At 46.0% G+C, this 16,715-nt stretch overlaps 1 protein-coding gene across 2 annotated transcripts in view; it reads right to left on the bottom strand.

Moving 5' to 3' along the window:
* Positions 1 to 16,715, bottom strand: part of MGAT5 (alpha-1,6-mannosylglycoprotein 6-beta-N-acetylglucosaminyltransferase) — a 752,885-nt gene that overhangs the window by 101,854 nt on the left and 634,316 nt on the right. For both annotated transcript variants that reach the window (XM_086957066.1, XM_086957067.1), the window contains exon 12: positions 12,996 to 13,145. In XM_086957066.1, the coding sequence (XP_086813192.1) occupies positions 12,996 to 13,145 (150 nt within the window). The remainder of the gene's footprint in view (positions 1 to 12,995; positions 13,146 to 16,715) is intronic.

Here is a 16,715-nt window from a genome sequence, read left to right as displayed (position 1 = left end):
CAGGCATTGCAGAGGCAATCTTGTTTAAAATTCCAGATAGGCCGAAAACAAAAGTCCAATTTAAATGGCCATCAGCCCTCCATTTGTTCAAGAATGATCCTGGCTGGGAGCCCCCTGGAGCATAACACCTATATGCCAATGACATGGCGGTGGAAACAAAGTACTTAATAGAAACATTTGAGGCTGTTTTTTGCCTTTGTTCACCTCTTCCACATAGGCTATATGCATGTACTGTAGAATAAGACACTTACCTTCGATAATGATGTATCTTTAAGAGACATATGTTAGCTATAGATTCCTTACCTTAGAATTACCCCCAGGCGTCATACTGGATCCGGAGAATTTTTTCTTAGCAGTACCCCTGAACGTCGGTAGGTGGCATCGGTCGATTCTGCGTCCGTCGTCGGCATCGTGTTCGGCGGGATGACGTTGCGATGCCTATTTAGACGCCACCCCTGCGCGCAGACCTAAGTTCTGACACACCTTGCCACACCAGAAGCGCAGAGACAATTAAGACAATGACCACTGGTGTGCTAAACCTAGGGCCTTGCAAGGGAGTCCCTGTTCTAGAAGTCAGTTTGCAGAGCGGGGAGGATGGGTGGGGAGGTAAGGAATCTATAATTAACCTATGTCTCTTACAGATACATTGTCACTGAAGGTAACTAACTTGCTCATCTAAAAGAGACAGTTAGGTATATATTTCTTACCTTAGAATAGATACCCCAGCAATACCAACCCCGGAGAAGGGTCTGCAAACCAAATTCACACCAGAAAGTCCTGGAGGACAGAACGGGCAAAATAGCCGTCCCTCCGGACTTGGCTATCCAGACAGTAAAGTCTGGTGAACATGTGCAAGGATGCCCTCGTATCTGTCTGGGAGATGTCAAGGAGTGGAACTCCATATTCAAGAGCAGTGGTGGCATCCGTAGCTTTGGTGGAATAAGCTTGGAGCCCCACTGGAGGTTCCTTCTTTGCCAAAGCGTAAAAGATTTTGATACAAAGTACAGCCCATCTAGAGATGGTATGGTTATGAACAGCCCAACTTTTCTTTGCACCCACATAGCCAACAAAGAGTTGATCATCCATCCGGAAAATATTTTGTGCGGTCAAGGTAGGACAGCGCACGTTTGGGGTCCAGACGGTGGAGTATCGCCTCCTCCTTGGAAGGGTGCGGAGGTGAGAAAAAGATGGGCTAAGTAATGGTTTGTCCAATATGAAAAGCTGGAACCACTTTTGGAAGGAACAATGGTCTTGTCCTAAGCACCACTTTGTCCAGATGCACAGAGAAGAAAGGGGACTTTGAAGAAAGAGCTTGAAGCTCACTCACCCTGCGAGCAGAGGTGATGGCAATAAGAAAAGCTGTCTTCAGAGTGAGGAGCCTCAGAGGACAGTTGTGGAGAGGCTCAAAAGGAGCGCACATAAGATGAGTTAAGACCAGGTTCAAGTCCCACTGGGGCATTAAGAAAGGAGATGGAGGAAAGAAATGACTAATGCCCTTAAAGAATCTATTTACAGTAGGGGACATGGACAAAGATGGCTCATCTCGTAGCCAAACAAAAGTAGAGATGGCCACAAAATAGCCTTTAAGAGTGCCCTAGGCAGAGCCCTGCTGGGCCAAAGAAAGTATATATACACACAAAAGAAACTCTGAAAGTGAGGCAGAAAGGGGACCCACAGCCTTTGCTGTGCACCATGCAACAAATGTATTCCATCAACAGGTGTGTACCATTTGAGTGGAGGAATGCCTGGCTGCCAAGATGAGATTACAGACTTCGAGTGAAAGTACACAAGCTGTCAACTATCGCTGCTAAATCTCCACGCAAGGAGGTGGAGGCTAGACAGGTTCAGGTGAAGAACCCTCCCCTGCTGCTGCAACAGAAGAAGAAGCAGTCCGAGTGGAGGTTCGATGGCCATGCTCAGGAGCTCTGGGTAACAGACTGTTCGTGCCCAGTCCGGAGCCACATGAATAACTTGGGCCCAGTCATGCTTGATCTTCTTCAGCACTCTGGGCAGAAGTGGTACAGCCGGAAAGGCGTGCAGGAGGCTGGAATTCCACTCGTGATGAAAAGCATCACAGCAAGAGTGCTGCCTTGGAAACTCCAATGCACAGAATTGCTGACATTGCGCATTCTCTTCGGTGGCAAACAGATCTAAACAAGGTTCTCTCTACTGCTGAAAAAGACCTTGCACCACCTCCAGGAGAAGACGCCATTTGTGGTCTACCCTGGCATTCAGAGAACCTGCCAGGTGTTGAACCACTAGGTCATGCCCTGATGTTCCAGCCATGTCCAGAGACGAAGAGTCTCTTGACATAGGGTCCACGACCCCACCCGCCCTGTTTGTTGCAGTACCACATGGCAGTGGTATTGCCCGTGAACACCAGCACCACCTTCCCCTTTAGAGAGGGAAGGAATGCCTTCGGTGCCAGGCAGATCGCCCGGTACTCCAGAAGGTTGATATGGAGCCTTGATTCTGTCAGACACCAGACGCCTCTGATCTCCGCCACTACCAAATGGCCCGCCATCCCAGGAGTGATGCATCTGTCACCACTGTGAAATCTGGTTGAAGAAGGGAGCGGGATCTGCCTCTGATCCAAGCTTGGTTCGTTAGCCACCACTGCAGTTGTTGTGCAGTTCCCTCCGAGATCTGGACATAGTCCAAAAGATTCCCCTGATGCTGCGACTATTGGAACTTCAGGTCCCACTGCAGAGCCTGCATATGCCATCTGGCATGATCCACCAGCAGGATGCAGGAGGCCCAGGGTCAATTGTACTGATATCCTGGATAGAGGCTGAAACATCGGTATCATAGCCCGAATATCCCGGATTCGCTGCTCAGGAGGAAAGGGCCGAAACAGCACTATGTCCAGAACAGCTTCGATGAAAGGGAGCATCTGAGAGGGAGTCAGGTGTGACTTTGGCACGTTGAGAGTGAGCCCCGGCAAATACAGGAGGTTCCTTGCAGTCTGGAGCTGGGAGACAACCTGGGGTGAGTCCGCTTTCAACAGCCAGTTGTCGAGATAGGGGAAGACCGGAACCCTTGATCTGCGCAGAGGATCCGTGACCACGGCCATCACTTTTGGGAACACCTGAGGGGCACTGGTAAGGCCAAGGGGAGCACAGTGAACTGAAAATGCTTGTGGCCTACCGTGAACCGGAGGTAGCGTCTATGGGTTTGCAGGACGGTGTTGTGAAAATAGGCGTCCTGCAAGTCTAGCGCCACCATCCAGTCTCCAGGGTCGAAGGCAGTCAGGACCTGAGTCAAGGTTAGTATTTTTAACTTCTCCTCCAAGAGGAAGCCGTTGAGGGCCCGGAGAGCTACAATATGATGCATGCTTTGTCAGTTTGTGGGCACCAGAAAGTAGCGGGAGTAGCAACCACAAACTAATTCTGGTGTAGGAACCCTCTCGATAGCTCCCTTGGCCAAGAGAGCTCAGACTTCCTGGCAGGGAAGCGCCAAATGATCCTGCGACATGCAATCAAAAGATGGTGGCATGGAGGGAGTGGTAGTCTCGAAGGGGAGGGAGTAACCCCTTCAGACTATCTGAAAGACCCACCTGTCCGACATGATATTTTGTCAGTGGGAGAGGTGATTATGATTCCTGCCGTCCACTGGCCTTTGGTGGCCCAAAAGGCTGGACTAGGAATGTTTGGAGGCCTCTGCAGGGGGGGGTGAAAGGCTGGACTGGCCCACCTGCTGACTCCCAGACCCACGTCGCTAGGTCCCACGTCCGTGGCCACGCAGAAGCTGGCAGCTTGCGTGAACCGGTGGCTGGACTGGGCTGGATGTGGTGGGGTGTCCCTTCTGTGGCCACGAAAGGGGTGAAAAGCAAACTGAGGTGAATGGGGCGGCGCTGCAAGGCTCGAGAATCCTATAAGCGCAAAAAGGTGACGGCCATCAAAGGGCATGTCCAGCAAAGTTGGCTGGACATCACGCGAAACGCCAGATGTCCTCAAACAGGCGAGACGGTGAGGCAGCATCTGCGCCTCCCTCTGTTTCCTGGATCAGACGTGTCCCCTGCCCAGCTTTGTGCATTTTACGAAGCCCTTGACTCCATCTTTGGGCACCCCGGCTGGGGCGGCGTGCTTTCGGGCCCCCCGTGGGGCTGGTTGGGTGTCGGGGGCCTTCGATGCCCGCTGCTACGTCCCGGGTGCCGGAGTACCCCCAATGATCCAGGCCTGGATCTGGATCGATGCCGGTCGATCTTACGCGACCTTCCTCGGTGCTGATCACGGCGAGGACACCCCCGGTGCTTGTCGTGCCCCCGACTGACTCCATCCTTAACTTCGGCCATGTGATGGAACCGGTGTTGGATTGACGGTGGCCGATGTCTAATCTGACATCGGAGGGTACTTTCCATCTTTGGTGTTCGCTATGGGCCAGAAGGTATGTTTAAGTGTATGGGATTTGTAACAGCTACTCACGGTGTGAGCCCTTGGAGAATGAAATGAAGAGCGGAGCAGAGGGAAGAAAAAGGAACTAGATAAAAATGTTTATATAAAAAAAACTTGATCTGTGCAGCTGCTTGTGCTTTTTCATGCAGTGGCCTCACATTATAACAATATAGAAGAAGGAGCACAAAAAAAAAGGTAGACGAGCCAAGAAATTAACAGGAAGAGCCAAGACAGACCTGAGCCACGAGATGGCTCTGACTCCAAGAGCCCGTGCATGAGCCTAAAAAATATTTGAAATGTAATTCATTCAACAAACAAGGGAGCTTCTACCCTTCTGTGGATGAAATGCAGGACATTTCCACTACAACTACTAAATGAAATGCACAATACATTAATACCTGCGTTGTATCCCCAAATGCCCTGCTGCTAGTGAATCTTTAATTTTTTTTCTACTGTTATATAGCAAAAACACGTCCCAAGGTCATTGGAGCACTTTAAGTCAGCATCATTTACATTATACAAAGACATAATATTTTTTTTTTCAGGCAAAAAGAGATGAAGTGATTTGCCCAGAGTCACAGGATATGGAAAATAGACAGCTTGCCAACATTTTCCCCATTTATTTTCATTGGGGTCCACCTTACCTTTCTTTCCCCTCAATCTTACTGGGAGAGGAGGGAAAGTTGTACGTGCACAATGCAGGTTGGGTTAGCAATTGCTAATCCTCAACGGCCCCTGGGTTTACTGTTCTGGATGCCTTACAATTACAGCGTGATCGCTGCCACTCACCCAGAGCCATTAGATTGAAAACAGACTCGCTGGGCCTGGTATCACAAAGCAGAGGCCTGGAGTTAGGGCACAGTCACACTAGAAGTTGCTCCATTACCTGAATTGAAACTCCGGCTCTGCGCTCAACCCCCTGCTGTGCATGGCTCGTGGGGGGGAGGCGGATACCAGTGGCATTGGTTGCCTGTGAGGGGTTGGACACAGTGCCTGGCAGCCATAACTAGAACTAGATGCCTCACAATGCACTGCTAATTACCTCCAATATTACATCACTTGTGACATGTTCTATGACATCACTGATACCGTTGATGGCAACACTGTGCTTGGAGAGGGCGTAAGTTATAGTACCTTTGGGCATGAGCTATAGCTACTTAAGATAACTTAATTTAATTTAAATTTAATTTAATTTAAAAACATTTCTATAGCGCACTTTTACCATGCGGTTTCTTGGCGCTGTTGGATTGTGAGAAGCAGGCAGGAGCAGAGGGGGATTAAGCATTATAGGCTCGGGAAAAAGAAAAGTTTTGAGACCCTTCCGGAACTCAATATAGGAAGATGACATACGGAGTTCCGGGGGGAGGGAGTTCCAAAACACGGGAGCAAGCACTGCGAATTTCGTACCGCCAGTCTTTTTCTTGCTAAAGCGGGGGATGGTTAGCAAAGCCTGATGAGTGGACCTAAGCTCTCGTCCAGATGTGTAGGGGGTGATGGCAGAACAGATAAATTCCGGGGCAGTGCCTATTTTAGCCTGGAAAGTGGTGCAGCCAAGCTTGAACAGAGCACGCTCTTTCACCGGCAGCCAGTGCAAGGCCTGCAATAGAGGAGTAGCTCTATGATATTTAGGCAGGCCGTGAATCAGGCGGGCAGCCTGATTCTGCACTAGCTGCAGACGGCGAATGGCGTAAGCTGGAGCGCCATTGTAAATGATGTTCCCATAATCGAGGCGCGAAAGCACCATGGCCATCACTATAATTTTTAGGGCAGGTAAAGAAAAAAAACGAGAGATCTTACTGATGATTCGAAGGGAAAAAAAACAGGAGGAAACAACTGAATTAATCTGAGAGTGAACGGAAAGTGAGGGGTCCAGGAAGATGCCAAGGGTCTTGACCTTAGGAACTGGGAGCGGGGGAACACCAAGTGAGGAGGGCCAGTGAGAGGGGGACCAAGGACTGCAACCACCTCTGGTCAAGACTAATTCCGTCTTGTCCGGGTTAAGTTTGAGGTGGTTGCAGTTCATCCAATCCTGGATGAATAGCATGACAGATTGGACATTTGAGGCAGAGGAAGAGGGGTGGGAAAGGTCAAAAATTAGCTGGAGGTCATCGGCGTAATTGAACACCGTGACCTCGAGCTGCTGTAACATAAAAATGAGGGGGTAAATGTATAAATTAAACAAAAGAGGGGAGAGGGAAGAGCCTTGGGGAACTCCACATGCCACCTTACGAGAGGCAGCGGTGAAACCAGCAAGATGGACTGCCTGAGCCCTGTCACTCAGGAAGGACTTAAGCCAGGCGAGGGCCAGGCCCTCTATACCCGCCGCCTTGACACGGGTGAGGAGGATGGAGTGGTCCACCGTGTCAAATGCGGCGGATAGGTCTAAAAGAATGAGGGCCTGGGGGACGTTGGTATCAATGCCCTCGCGTAGGCTGTCCATCACTGAGATCACTACCTTCTCCGTCGAGTGGAGGGGGCGGAAGCCCGCCTGCCGAGGGGAGAGGCAGTGGTTGGCTTCCACATAGGTGCTCAGGGTGCTGGTTACATGGGTCTCCAAAACCTTGGCCAGGTAGGGTAAGAGGGAAATGGGACGGTAATTGGAAGGGGATGAAGGGTCGGCACCGGGTTTTTTTAGAATGGGAATGACTGCCGCAAATTTGTGGGCAGTGGGGACCACTCCAGATTTGAGTGACTGATGAATTTAAGTGTTTTTTTGTGGTTTGTTTGTTTAACTGTCAATTTTACACAACTATAAAGTTTGTTCATCCTTTGGTAATTTTTATATATAAAAAACACAAGCTTTACCAACAGTAAAGAATGAGTAGCACTCACGGGTGGCTTCCAAGATTCTTTATTTGTAGTCTTATGACCCTTACATAAAACAAATGTGAACGGTGTCCCTACGCGTTTCGATCCCACAGAGACCTTGTTCACGGGTCACCGCCAACGAGGATCGCACTGCCTTAGAGCACTCGTGTTGTATATTGTGCTTCTCTCAACATGGCCACCTGTTGTCATTAGGCTTTTCTTTGTGTTTCTACTTCCCTAGTCTTTGAGAATACCTGTGAGTATTCTAGCCTGTATGTCAGTGTTCCACTCTCGTCAGTTGTAGGGTCTGGTCAGCTGGCGAGGTGTGCGGTCAACTGTGTCTACAATAAAGCTCAAAAACACACAAGACCTGTTCCTTAAGGCTTATTACTTCTATAATGTGGAGGTAAACTAACTTTCTCTTAGTGTTTACGTAGATTACTCCTTCAATTTCTCCTAAGGTAGTATCAAACCACTTCCTTCGCTTTTTTTATCTATCTAAAAAAGTGTGTCTATTTTTGTCAGATGACAGTCATAGCTCATCTAGTAATCTTTAGAAGGGTCACCTTAGTGTACTTACCAAATGTAAATGTAAATGTAAATGTATTTGAGCTTATATAGCGCACAGCTACCCACAAAGGGTTTCCCGGCGCTTGCTTAGGGAACCCGTCCTGGTATTCCCCTGTGAGATAACCCCGGCAGGGTATCCACAAGGTGAAAGCCAGGCATCCTGCCGCGAGGGGCCGTTGTGGAGATTAAGCAAGCTATTGCCCAGAGTCGCAGAGTGTTAACCCGTGAGTCGAGAAGGCACCGGAGCGAGAATTATCGAGTCCGTGGAATTTTTGAGCCCAAGACCCGCCGAGGCGGGGAATTGAACCCTGGTCCAGGGCCGATCTCAGCTTCCGGGTCTGCCGCCTCTAACCCCTGAGCCACACTTCTCCACCAAAACAAACACATCCATCCGTGTATTGTAATAATCCAAAACGTGAAAAAAGCAAAATGGCACCTCACGTGCGCACCACCAGTGGAGCTTTGCTGATTGGTACTCACCAGCTATGCTCACTCTTATCATCATCGGCCACCATTTTGCTAAAACTCATAAAGGTCCCCAAAAAAGAAATCAAATTGATTCAAAAACAACACACCCTATGTCTTTTTTTTGCGACTATCACGACAAAGCAAGACCCAAAAAATAGTATAAAATCTGAAGTAAGCCACACAGATTCACCAATTTTATTATTTTCCTTGTGCGCTTACTCAGAAGTGTAAAAACCGGTTGCATACATGCAATCCAACTCCTCTTAGCCGACATCTTTCATCGCCATAAAATCTTCAGGCAATTTCACCAGGGCTGGGTCAATTGTCGCTAGGACACTGGAATATTTTTCTTAAAATGACATAAGGAGGCCAGGGTCAGTCGTACCAGCTCTCCTTTATGTGAGGGGGGATCCTATCATGAACACCTCCCTTCAAGGGCATATCCTATATGTGGTTCCGCCCGTATCCGCAATGTATGCCTCTTCTCGTCCCTCGCTGAAGAATTGTCTATAATAAAGCTACCTGTAACATAACTAGAAGTGTCTTGAGACCTAGCCACAAGAATTTGACGACAATTTTGCTGACCAGACCAAAGAGGAAGTCATCACAGCTTCGAGCAAGACCTCGCACCAAGAACCCACGGCGGTCCACTCATCTACTGCCAGTAATGTGAGCAAAAGAAACAAGAAGAAATTAGAGGAAACTAGAAAAAACAAACAAAGAAAAGAAAAGAAGAAGCAAGTACTAAATACGTCACTTGCTCCAACCGTGAGTCAACTGCTGGTATATTTATGCTTTGAAGGTGCCGAGCAAGTGTAAAGATCGAATCCGACCCCGGTGTTTAGCAGTGATGATTGACACTGTGTAATGAATTGATCGGGGGCAAAGATCAGGCCCCTGTTTTAAGCGGTTAAGCACTCTGATGACTCACTAAACAGATTTAAGGCAGCACACGAGTAAGTTAGAAGAATACTAAAAACTGTTAAGTCAAAGGTTGAAGACTCATATCAAAGTGGAGAGTCCATCATATATTGTGTTGTTACTACATTGCCACACACTCCCAGATCTGGGTCAAAGAACCCAATATCAGGGACAGAGACCCCAGAACTGGCACAGGGTATCAGGGACTGAGAGTTCTGAACTGGGTCCAACAGCCCAAGACTGGCACAGTTTACCACAACAGAGAATCCAGAACACGAGCTAGTGCCCAGAGTGAGCCCAGAAACGGGACAGTGATTCTAGAAACCAGAGTCCAGAGTGAGCTCGGAACCGGTACAGCGATAAGGTCGCAGAAGGAACAAAAGAAGACAATACAAATGCAGTAGGAGTAAAAGAAAGTGTTAGTAACACAAGAGCAGAAAACAAAAAGAAGATACAAACACAAGTAAAAAAAATAATTGAGAAGATGGCAACTTACACAGGGACAAAGGTCCCAGAACCAGGTGGGGATAAAGGTCACAGAACCAGTAACATGAGGAGTCAAAGATCCCAGAAAAAGAACCAGGTGGGGACGAAGGTCCCAGAACCAGTACCAAGCCGGGGACAAAGGTCCCAGAACCAGTACCAAGCCGGGGACAAAGGTCCCAGAACCAGAATCAAGAAGGGACAACGGTCCCAGGACCACGATGGGGCGCCAAGACAGAGAGCTCTCAACATGGACAAAGGTCCAAGAACAGGACCGGGAGGGGGCAAAGGTCCCGAAACTAGGACCGGGTCAGAGAGTCCACAGAACTGAGACAAAAAGCCCAAGGAAGAAAAAAAACTGGGCCAGAGAGTTAAGAATCGACAAAAGAAAGAGGCCTAGAACCTGAGAGAGATCTAGAACTGGAGAAAGAAAATGGGAACCGGCACATCTAGTCCAGAACTAGGACAGAGAAGGAACTGGCTTCAACAATTTCTTCAGGAACATTAAATTCAGATATTTGTAATCGAAAGCATGGAGGCATCTGTTGAGCTTTTCTTCAACTTAGAGTGGAAAGTGGTTGTGGACAGGGACAGATTGAAGGGAGAAAACTGTCTTTTCCTGTTTTTGCTGGACAAGGACAGTTTAGAGAAAGTAGATGGTCTTTTGCTGTTTTTGTCAGTCTAAATGCCTGTTGGTTGTTTTAGTGATGTCTCTCATCTTACCCTTCACACTTGACCCCGAAACGCTTCTTTGCGAACTAAAAAGTTCAAGACGTCGGAGACCTCCTACCTGTCTTAATGCTTATTGTTGTTGTCTCTCATACATTAATTTTTTGTGATTTGTTTCTTTATTTTTTCTCTGTAAAGGAGGAAGATGTGTTGTAAATTGTGCTTCTCTCAACATGGCCACTTGTTGTCATTAGGCCTACCTTTGTGATTCTACTTCCCTAGTCTTTGAGAATACCTCTGATTATTGTAGCCTGTATGTCAGTGTTCCACTCTTGTCAGTTTAAGGGTCTGGTCAGCTGGCGAGGTGTGCGCTCAGCTGTGTCTACAATAAAGCTAACTGTAACATTACTATAAGTGTCCTGAGATCTACCCACAACAGCTAGCTTTTCCAACGAAAATGAGCTAAAGTGAAGTGTGTGTCTATATATACATATGTGTATATATATACATATGTGTGTGTGTATATATATATATATATATATATATATATATATATATATATATATATATATAGAGAGAGAGAGAGAGAGAGAGAGAGAGAGAGAGAGAGAGAGAGAGAGAGAGAGAGAGAGAGAGAGAGAGAGAGAGAGAGAGAGAGAGAGAGAGAGAGAGAGAGAGAGAGAGAGAGAGAGAGAGAGAGAGAGAGAGAGAGAGAGAGAGAGAGAGAGAGAGAGAGAGAGAGAGAGAATTGTATCTGCATTTATTCATATTTATTTTGGTGTTTGTGAAAAATGAAGCTAAAACTGATATCTTCCCACACATTTTTTAACTGATAAATGTTGTACACTCCTACTTCGGAGCCTGACAGGCTTCAATGATATGAACATTCACAGATAAGTCAATACACAAATGAATTTTAGATTTGCCCTTGTGCCTATTTACTTCCTCATTTAAAAAATGTCTTTACTTATCTGTGAAAATCAGTTAAAAGGGAAAACAATATATAATGCACTAGTTATATGGCAGGAGTGGGCACCAGTCATATGTGCAAAGCAAATTATGAATTACTTTTTCTTTGTGGGGCAACACCTGTGGAAAATCAGCTCTGGACACAGATCTCCTGCATTCCATGTGATGTTTCAGCAATGGCTGATGGGTTGTAACAAGAGCCTTGCGGGTATAGAGGTAAAAACGTTTCCTTTTATTTTGGGTATTCATAAAACCGAACCCTAACTTGTTTCACAGAGTACTGCTGATTTTCCTTCATTTAACCTGGAAGGGTGCAATAAAGAATGATGAATAATTGATGAAACAATTTAATAGATCAAACGTGCATGCACCTTTCATCAGTCTAATAAAAGAACCACGAAAAGTCTGTAATTAGACTTTCACTTCGCCCGTGTCTAGTTCACAAATTACAATCTTTTCTATATCAACCTTTTGTGCCATTACAGCAGAACGTCTTCTAAAAAGCAAACTCAATGTTTGCGATGAATGAATATTGAAATGTTGAACTGAAAGCTTCCTACAATACAATGTGTTATGTTATTCCGGCTCTGCTCTAATTTGCGGCACTTACAGGAATCTCATTATTTCCATGAAAATGTCAAGATGAAAAAGCGTCTTTCATAATCGATGTACAGTTCATAAACGCTGAATTTTAATTAATTGGAAAAGACCTGAAGAGACATTACAAAACAGCACTCGGCATTCTGTTTAGACACTTAATTAATATCATCTCATTTTCGGTAGCAACAGACGGGCGGTGTAGATTTCTGGATGGTCTGTTGTGTCTATTCACAAACCTAATGTTTCCTATCGTTCTCAAGTCTCTCTCCCTCCCAGCATCTCTACATTAAATAGGCATGTACTCATTTTTTTTTTATGAAGGGGACATTTTTTTTTTATAAAAGAAATTGCTAGCAGCAGATATACACAGATGGTCTATAGTTTAGTCACATAATGCAACAGGTGGAATTCATTTTGATTTTTCCCATTCTGACCACATATGACCCTGATGATAATCTGGCCCTTGATACAAGATAGTATTGAAAGCGCTGAGGTGCATGTAGCGCCTCACTATCCTAAAAGAGCGTTCCCTCGTATACATGGGGAGCATGGCCCCATGCGAATGACAGAATCACTTGGCCTGGGTGCCAGCGCCCTATTACCGACATGAGTACAGAGGCAAACATGCCTTTAGGAGGTGCACTGACAGAGCGTTACAAAAATGTGGCACACTGGGGACAGCCCTGTCAAGAAAGGGGGTCCCAAGGACCCCCCAGACACCCCTTGCAGGTAGGTGTGATTACTGTACTCGCCTGCAAGGGGATCTCAAACCCCAGGTGGGTTGCACAGAGAAACATGGAGCAGCGTCGAAACAGTCGCTCCATGTTTTACTGAAGGCTTTGCCCACAGGGCTGCACGAGTTTGTGGCTGCATTGAGAGCAGCACATTCATCATAATAGGTATACTGTTCGTTTGTGCCCAACACCCCTGTTTAATGGTCGCCGTGGCGCAAAAGAGCACAATGCACCAGATAAGTAATATGGGCACTGGCTGCAAATAAGTTAGTTGGAAACACCACCGTTTCCTTCAGAAGATTTAAAGACGATGAGAAATGTAGACACATTATCATATATAAAGAATGTTATTTCCTTTTTTTATAAAAACAGCACTTACTTTGGTTTCTCTCAGTAAAAACTGCAAATCTCTCCCGCTAAGTATTCCATGGTTTTTCACGTAACTGGGGATGTGGACAGTACTGCTTCCGTGGACTGTGCCATGTACCTCCATGTATGTGTGAATGATGTCCAAATAGCTCTTCTTATCCTGAAGAAACAGAAGAACAGTTCTTTTAGATGCATATATGGAAAATGCAGCCGCACACAAATGTAGTACAGTAGAAGTATAGTGTGAACATACTATACTATTACCAAAAACACTGAAATTCACCTTTTATAGTTAAATGAAGTAACTATAACTTGCACACTCGCAAGGCACAATAATGCCATCAATTTTGTCATTTGAGATGTCATCAGTGATGTATCAATGATATAAACGTGTCATGAGTGACTTACTGTGTGAGGTCATATTCTGTCCACAGCGAGTGGGCAAGTTATAGTTACTTCATTTAACTATAACTAGTGAATTTTTGCTTCGCGTATCAGCGGCGCCGGGAAATCTAAAGAGGGGGAACTCTACAGATTAGGTGAACTGCCTCTTCGCTCCACACGGCGTACAAGCCAACAGCGAACCGCCTCTTCCCCTCCCGGTTGTCACACTACTCGTGGCTAATCGAGATCCGGCACAGCCCTAACATAGAATCTTGGTAAACTGAACGTAGGATTCCTTACAACGCCCGGACTGGGCTTTCCATCAACACTGAATTTTTACCCCAGTCTCGTTGCCTAACAAGGTTACGCAACAGAATCTACACACTGACCGGTTCTCTCCCCTTAAATCACTAGCACAAAAGGATTATAGGATTAGACGTCCGGATGGAATGTTTTTAATCTCAAGTTTTAGAATCGAGCCCTGAAGATTCGCAGTATGTTCCCTGCGATGAAACACGTGTTGGCTGTTGATTTGGAACAATAAACAGAAGTGACTACACCAAGAACAGACTGTTTATCCATCCATGTGTTTTCACTTCTCAATACCTATTCTCGGAGAACCAAGAATTGTTTAGATTTGTCCTAATTACTTCTATTGTTGTCCTACCAATACTTGCATTAATACTAATCTATTACTGCATGTGTATAGCGCAGGGGCACTGTTGATTTTTCTAATTGTGTGGATCAGCTTGCTGGTCCATTGTGGAGCGGTTGCGAGGTATTACCGCTCGCCTCATTGCCTACACTGTCTACCTTTCCAAATATATCACTTTACGGCCACCCAGGTAGTGCGCCTAGCAATTCTGGAATACTAAAAGACCTCCCAGCTGTTTTTTGTAAGCTTGGCAAGAGCAGTCAGGCTTAGCCCCAGAGGCAATGTGTAAAGAATTTGAACACACACACAGTAACACAGTAAAATATCACAAAAGTACCCAACACCAGCTTAGGAAAATAGCCACTATTTATCGGAGTCAAACAAGAACAAAACGACAAAACTAACATACACCACTCAAGATATGAATTTTCAAAGATTAAATCAAATATAGCTTTTAGAAAAGAATAGCTCCAACAGGGCTATCTGGTTGCGCTTGACATGGACAGCTCCATAAACTCCGTCTAACCTCGATGGAGCAAGGTGCTGCATCGGGAGTCATGTGGACCCCAGTACAGTACCTTGTAGGCGTCAGAAATCAAAGACTATGCAAGATGCAGGAAAGGTGAGGCGTCTTGGAGGCAAGTGGAAGTTGATTCCTCACTGCGATGCAGGTCGTTGGCACATCTGCCCTCAAGGACAGCGCTTTGCACAAAGGAAGTGAGGCATCACTGAAGCATGTGAGGCACTGGTTCCTGGCGGCCATGCAGAGTCGTGGAGTCGCTGAAGCTCGTTGACGTTGTGCGGCGCAGGGGAGGTGATGCAGCAGTTGCAGACATGACCTCCAATTCCTTACTGAAGGGCGCCGTCTATAATGCATTGCAGGTCAAGCAGCGAGGCTTTGGTTTTGTGCAATCGAGGAAGAACCACTGGGCCACAGCTGTGGTGTTGAAGCAGGGCGTAACGGGCGGCGGTGGCGTGGTGCTGAGACTCCTGCAGTGGTGGTTCTTCAGAGGCGCTGCGTCGTCATCAGAACCTATGTTGTAAGTCGCAGTCGCTTCATTGAGCAGGGAACAAAGCATTGGGGCAGGCGGTAGCACGGCTTCAAAGTTGCAGACAAGCGTCTGTTCCGAAGTAGCTCGACATTGAGTTCTTCTGGTAGCACTTACAATGGCCCAGGAAATGGATTTAGCACCACTTGGCAAGTAGGGCTCTCAGCAGCAGAGGAGCCCATGTGCTACATGTGAAGTCTTTGATGGCCCTCAAATCAAGCTCTTGGAGAAATTTTAGAAAGCAGGACGTAGAGAGCAAAGTCCAGTCCTCACTCCTAGTACAGAAGCAGCAGGTAGCAGGCCACCACAGCAAAGTGACAGTCCCTTCTGGCAGCACAAGAGCTTTTCTTCCTGGAAGAATGTCCTCAGTCCAGAAGTGTTCAGAGTACATGGTTGTTTTCATAAATATGAAGAACCCAAGGGTAATAAGGGACCAAGGATACAGGTATTTTCAAAGGAACAATTGTCCCTTACTCATAAGATAGTACAATATAGAAACATATAAATACATTGAAGTCTATGTAAAATGTCCAAATGGACAATGACAACATATTAAGTTATAGATAAATGGCACATTAGTAGAGTGGGAAAACAAAACACTAAGGAAGTTACAACACTTCCAACCTCAGGCATTATTTCATGTGATGACAATAAAAATATAATAGTTATGTCACGAATAACGTGATAATAATCAAGTTCTCATGCACATATAAAATAATCTAGATCATGGTACTTGATCTTAGTACCATGACCTAGATAGTTGATTCATATTTTAAATACTTTCAAGGTAAAGATCTACATTTCTGCAAATTTTTGTCTAAGTCCGTTCAGTCATTTAGGCTGTAGTGCTGTTCAGAAATTCGTATGGAAATTGGTCCTAACTATAACCACACATATATATATGTTCAGCTGGAGCAAGATCTTGGGGTTTAAATGCATCATAATTAGGGCTCCCGGTTTTATGGTATTTATTTTTTTCACATTTCCGTCTGTATTTATCCATATTTATTTTTTGGTCATTTTATCAGTATTTATCGACATTTATTTTTGACGCACGGAAAAAAAACGCTAAAGCTAGTATTTTCCACATTTATTTAAGTTGGCATGCACACTTGCACTAGGTTGTTATAGCTTGTTAAGGCACATTACCCTCGCAGAATTATATCTCATGGATGCGGCCACAGCTCTTCTGGTCCTTTCTCTGTCTCCATGGCACCGCAGTTCCTCTGCAGCTGTTTCACTTTTGGAACAACGCTCCCTGAAGCTTTCTCTCCCATTGCACTCCACCCACTGCACCTCTCTCTCCCAAAACACATCCTTGCTTGCAACAAACCCAGCCTCTGGGGACATTCTAGCCAGCAGATGTCTCTACCAAGTCACCTCATACATGCAGTTCTCTATCTCTGCCCACATACCAGCAAGCATGCCTCTCACTCCTCCACTGAGCACAACACCACCTGCAGCTTTCTCCCATACCAGCCCCTCCATCCTCTATCAAGGAGCAAATTGCTGTCTCTGAACGACCCTCCCCCAATCCTATCACTGCTTTTAGCGTTCGCTCTTGTCATATTCACCTTGCACAACTCTCTCCACTATTTAGCACAACAGTGCATATTTCCCAAGACATATTTTGCAAATTGCT

The sequence above is a fragment of the Lissotriton vulgaris genome, chromosome 2_1, assembly GCF_964263255.1.
Source record: "Lissotriton vulgaris chromosome 2_1, aLisVul1.2, whole genome shotgun sequence".
Lineage (NCBI taxonomy): Eukaryota > Metazoa > Chordata > Amphibia > Caudata > Salamandridae > Lissotriton > Lissotriton vulgaris.
This window is presented reverse-complemented; position numbering and strand designations above follow the sequence as displayed.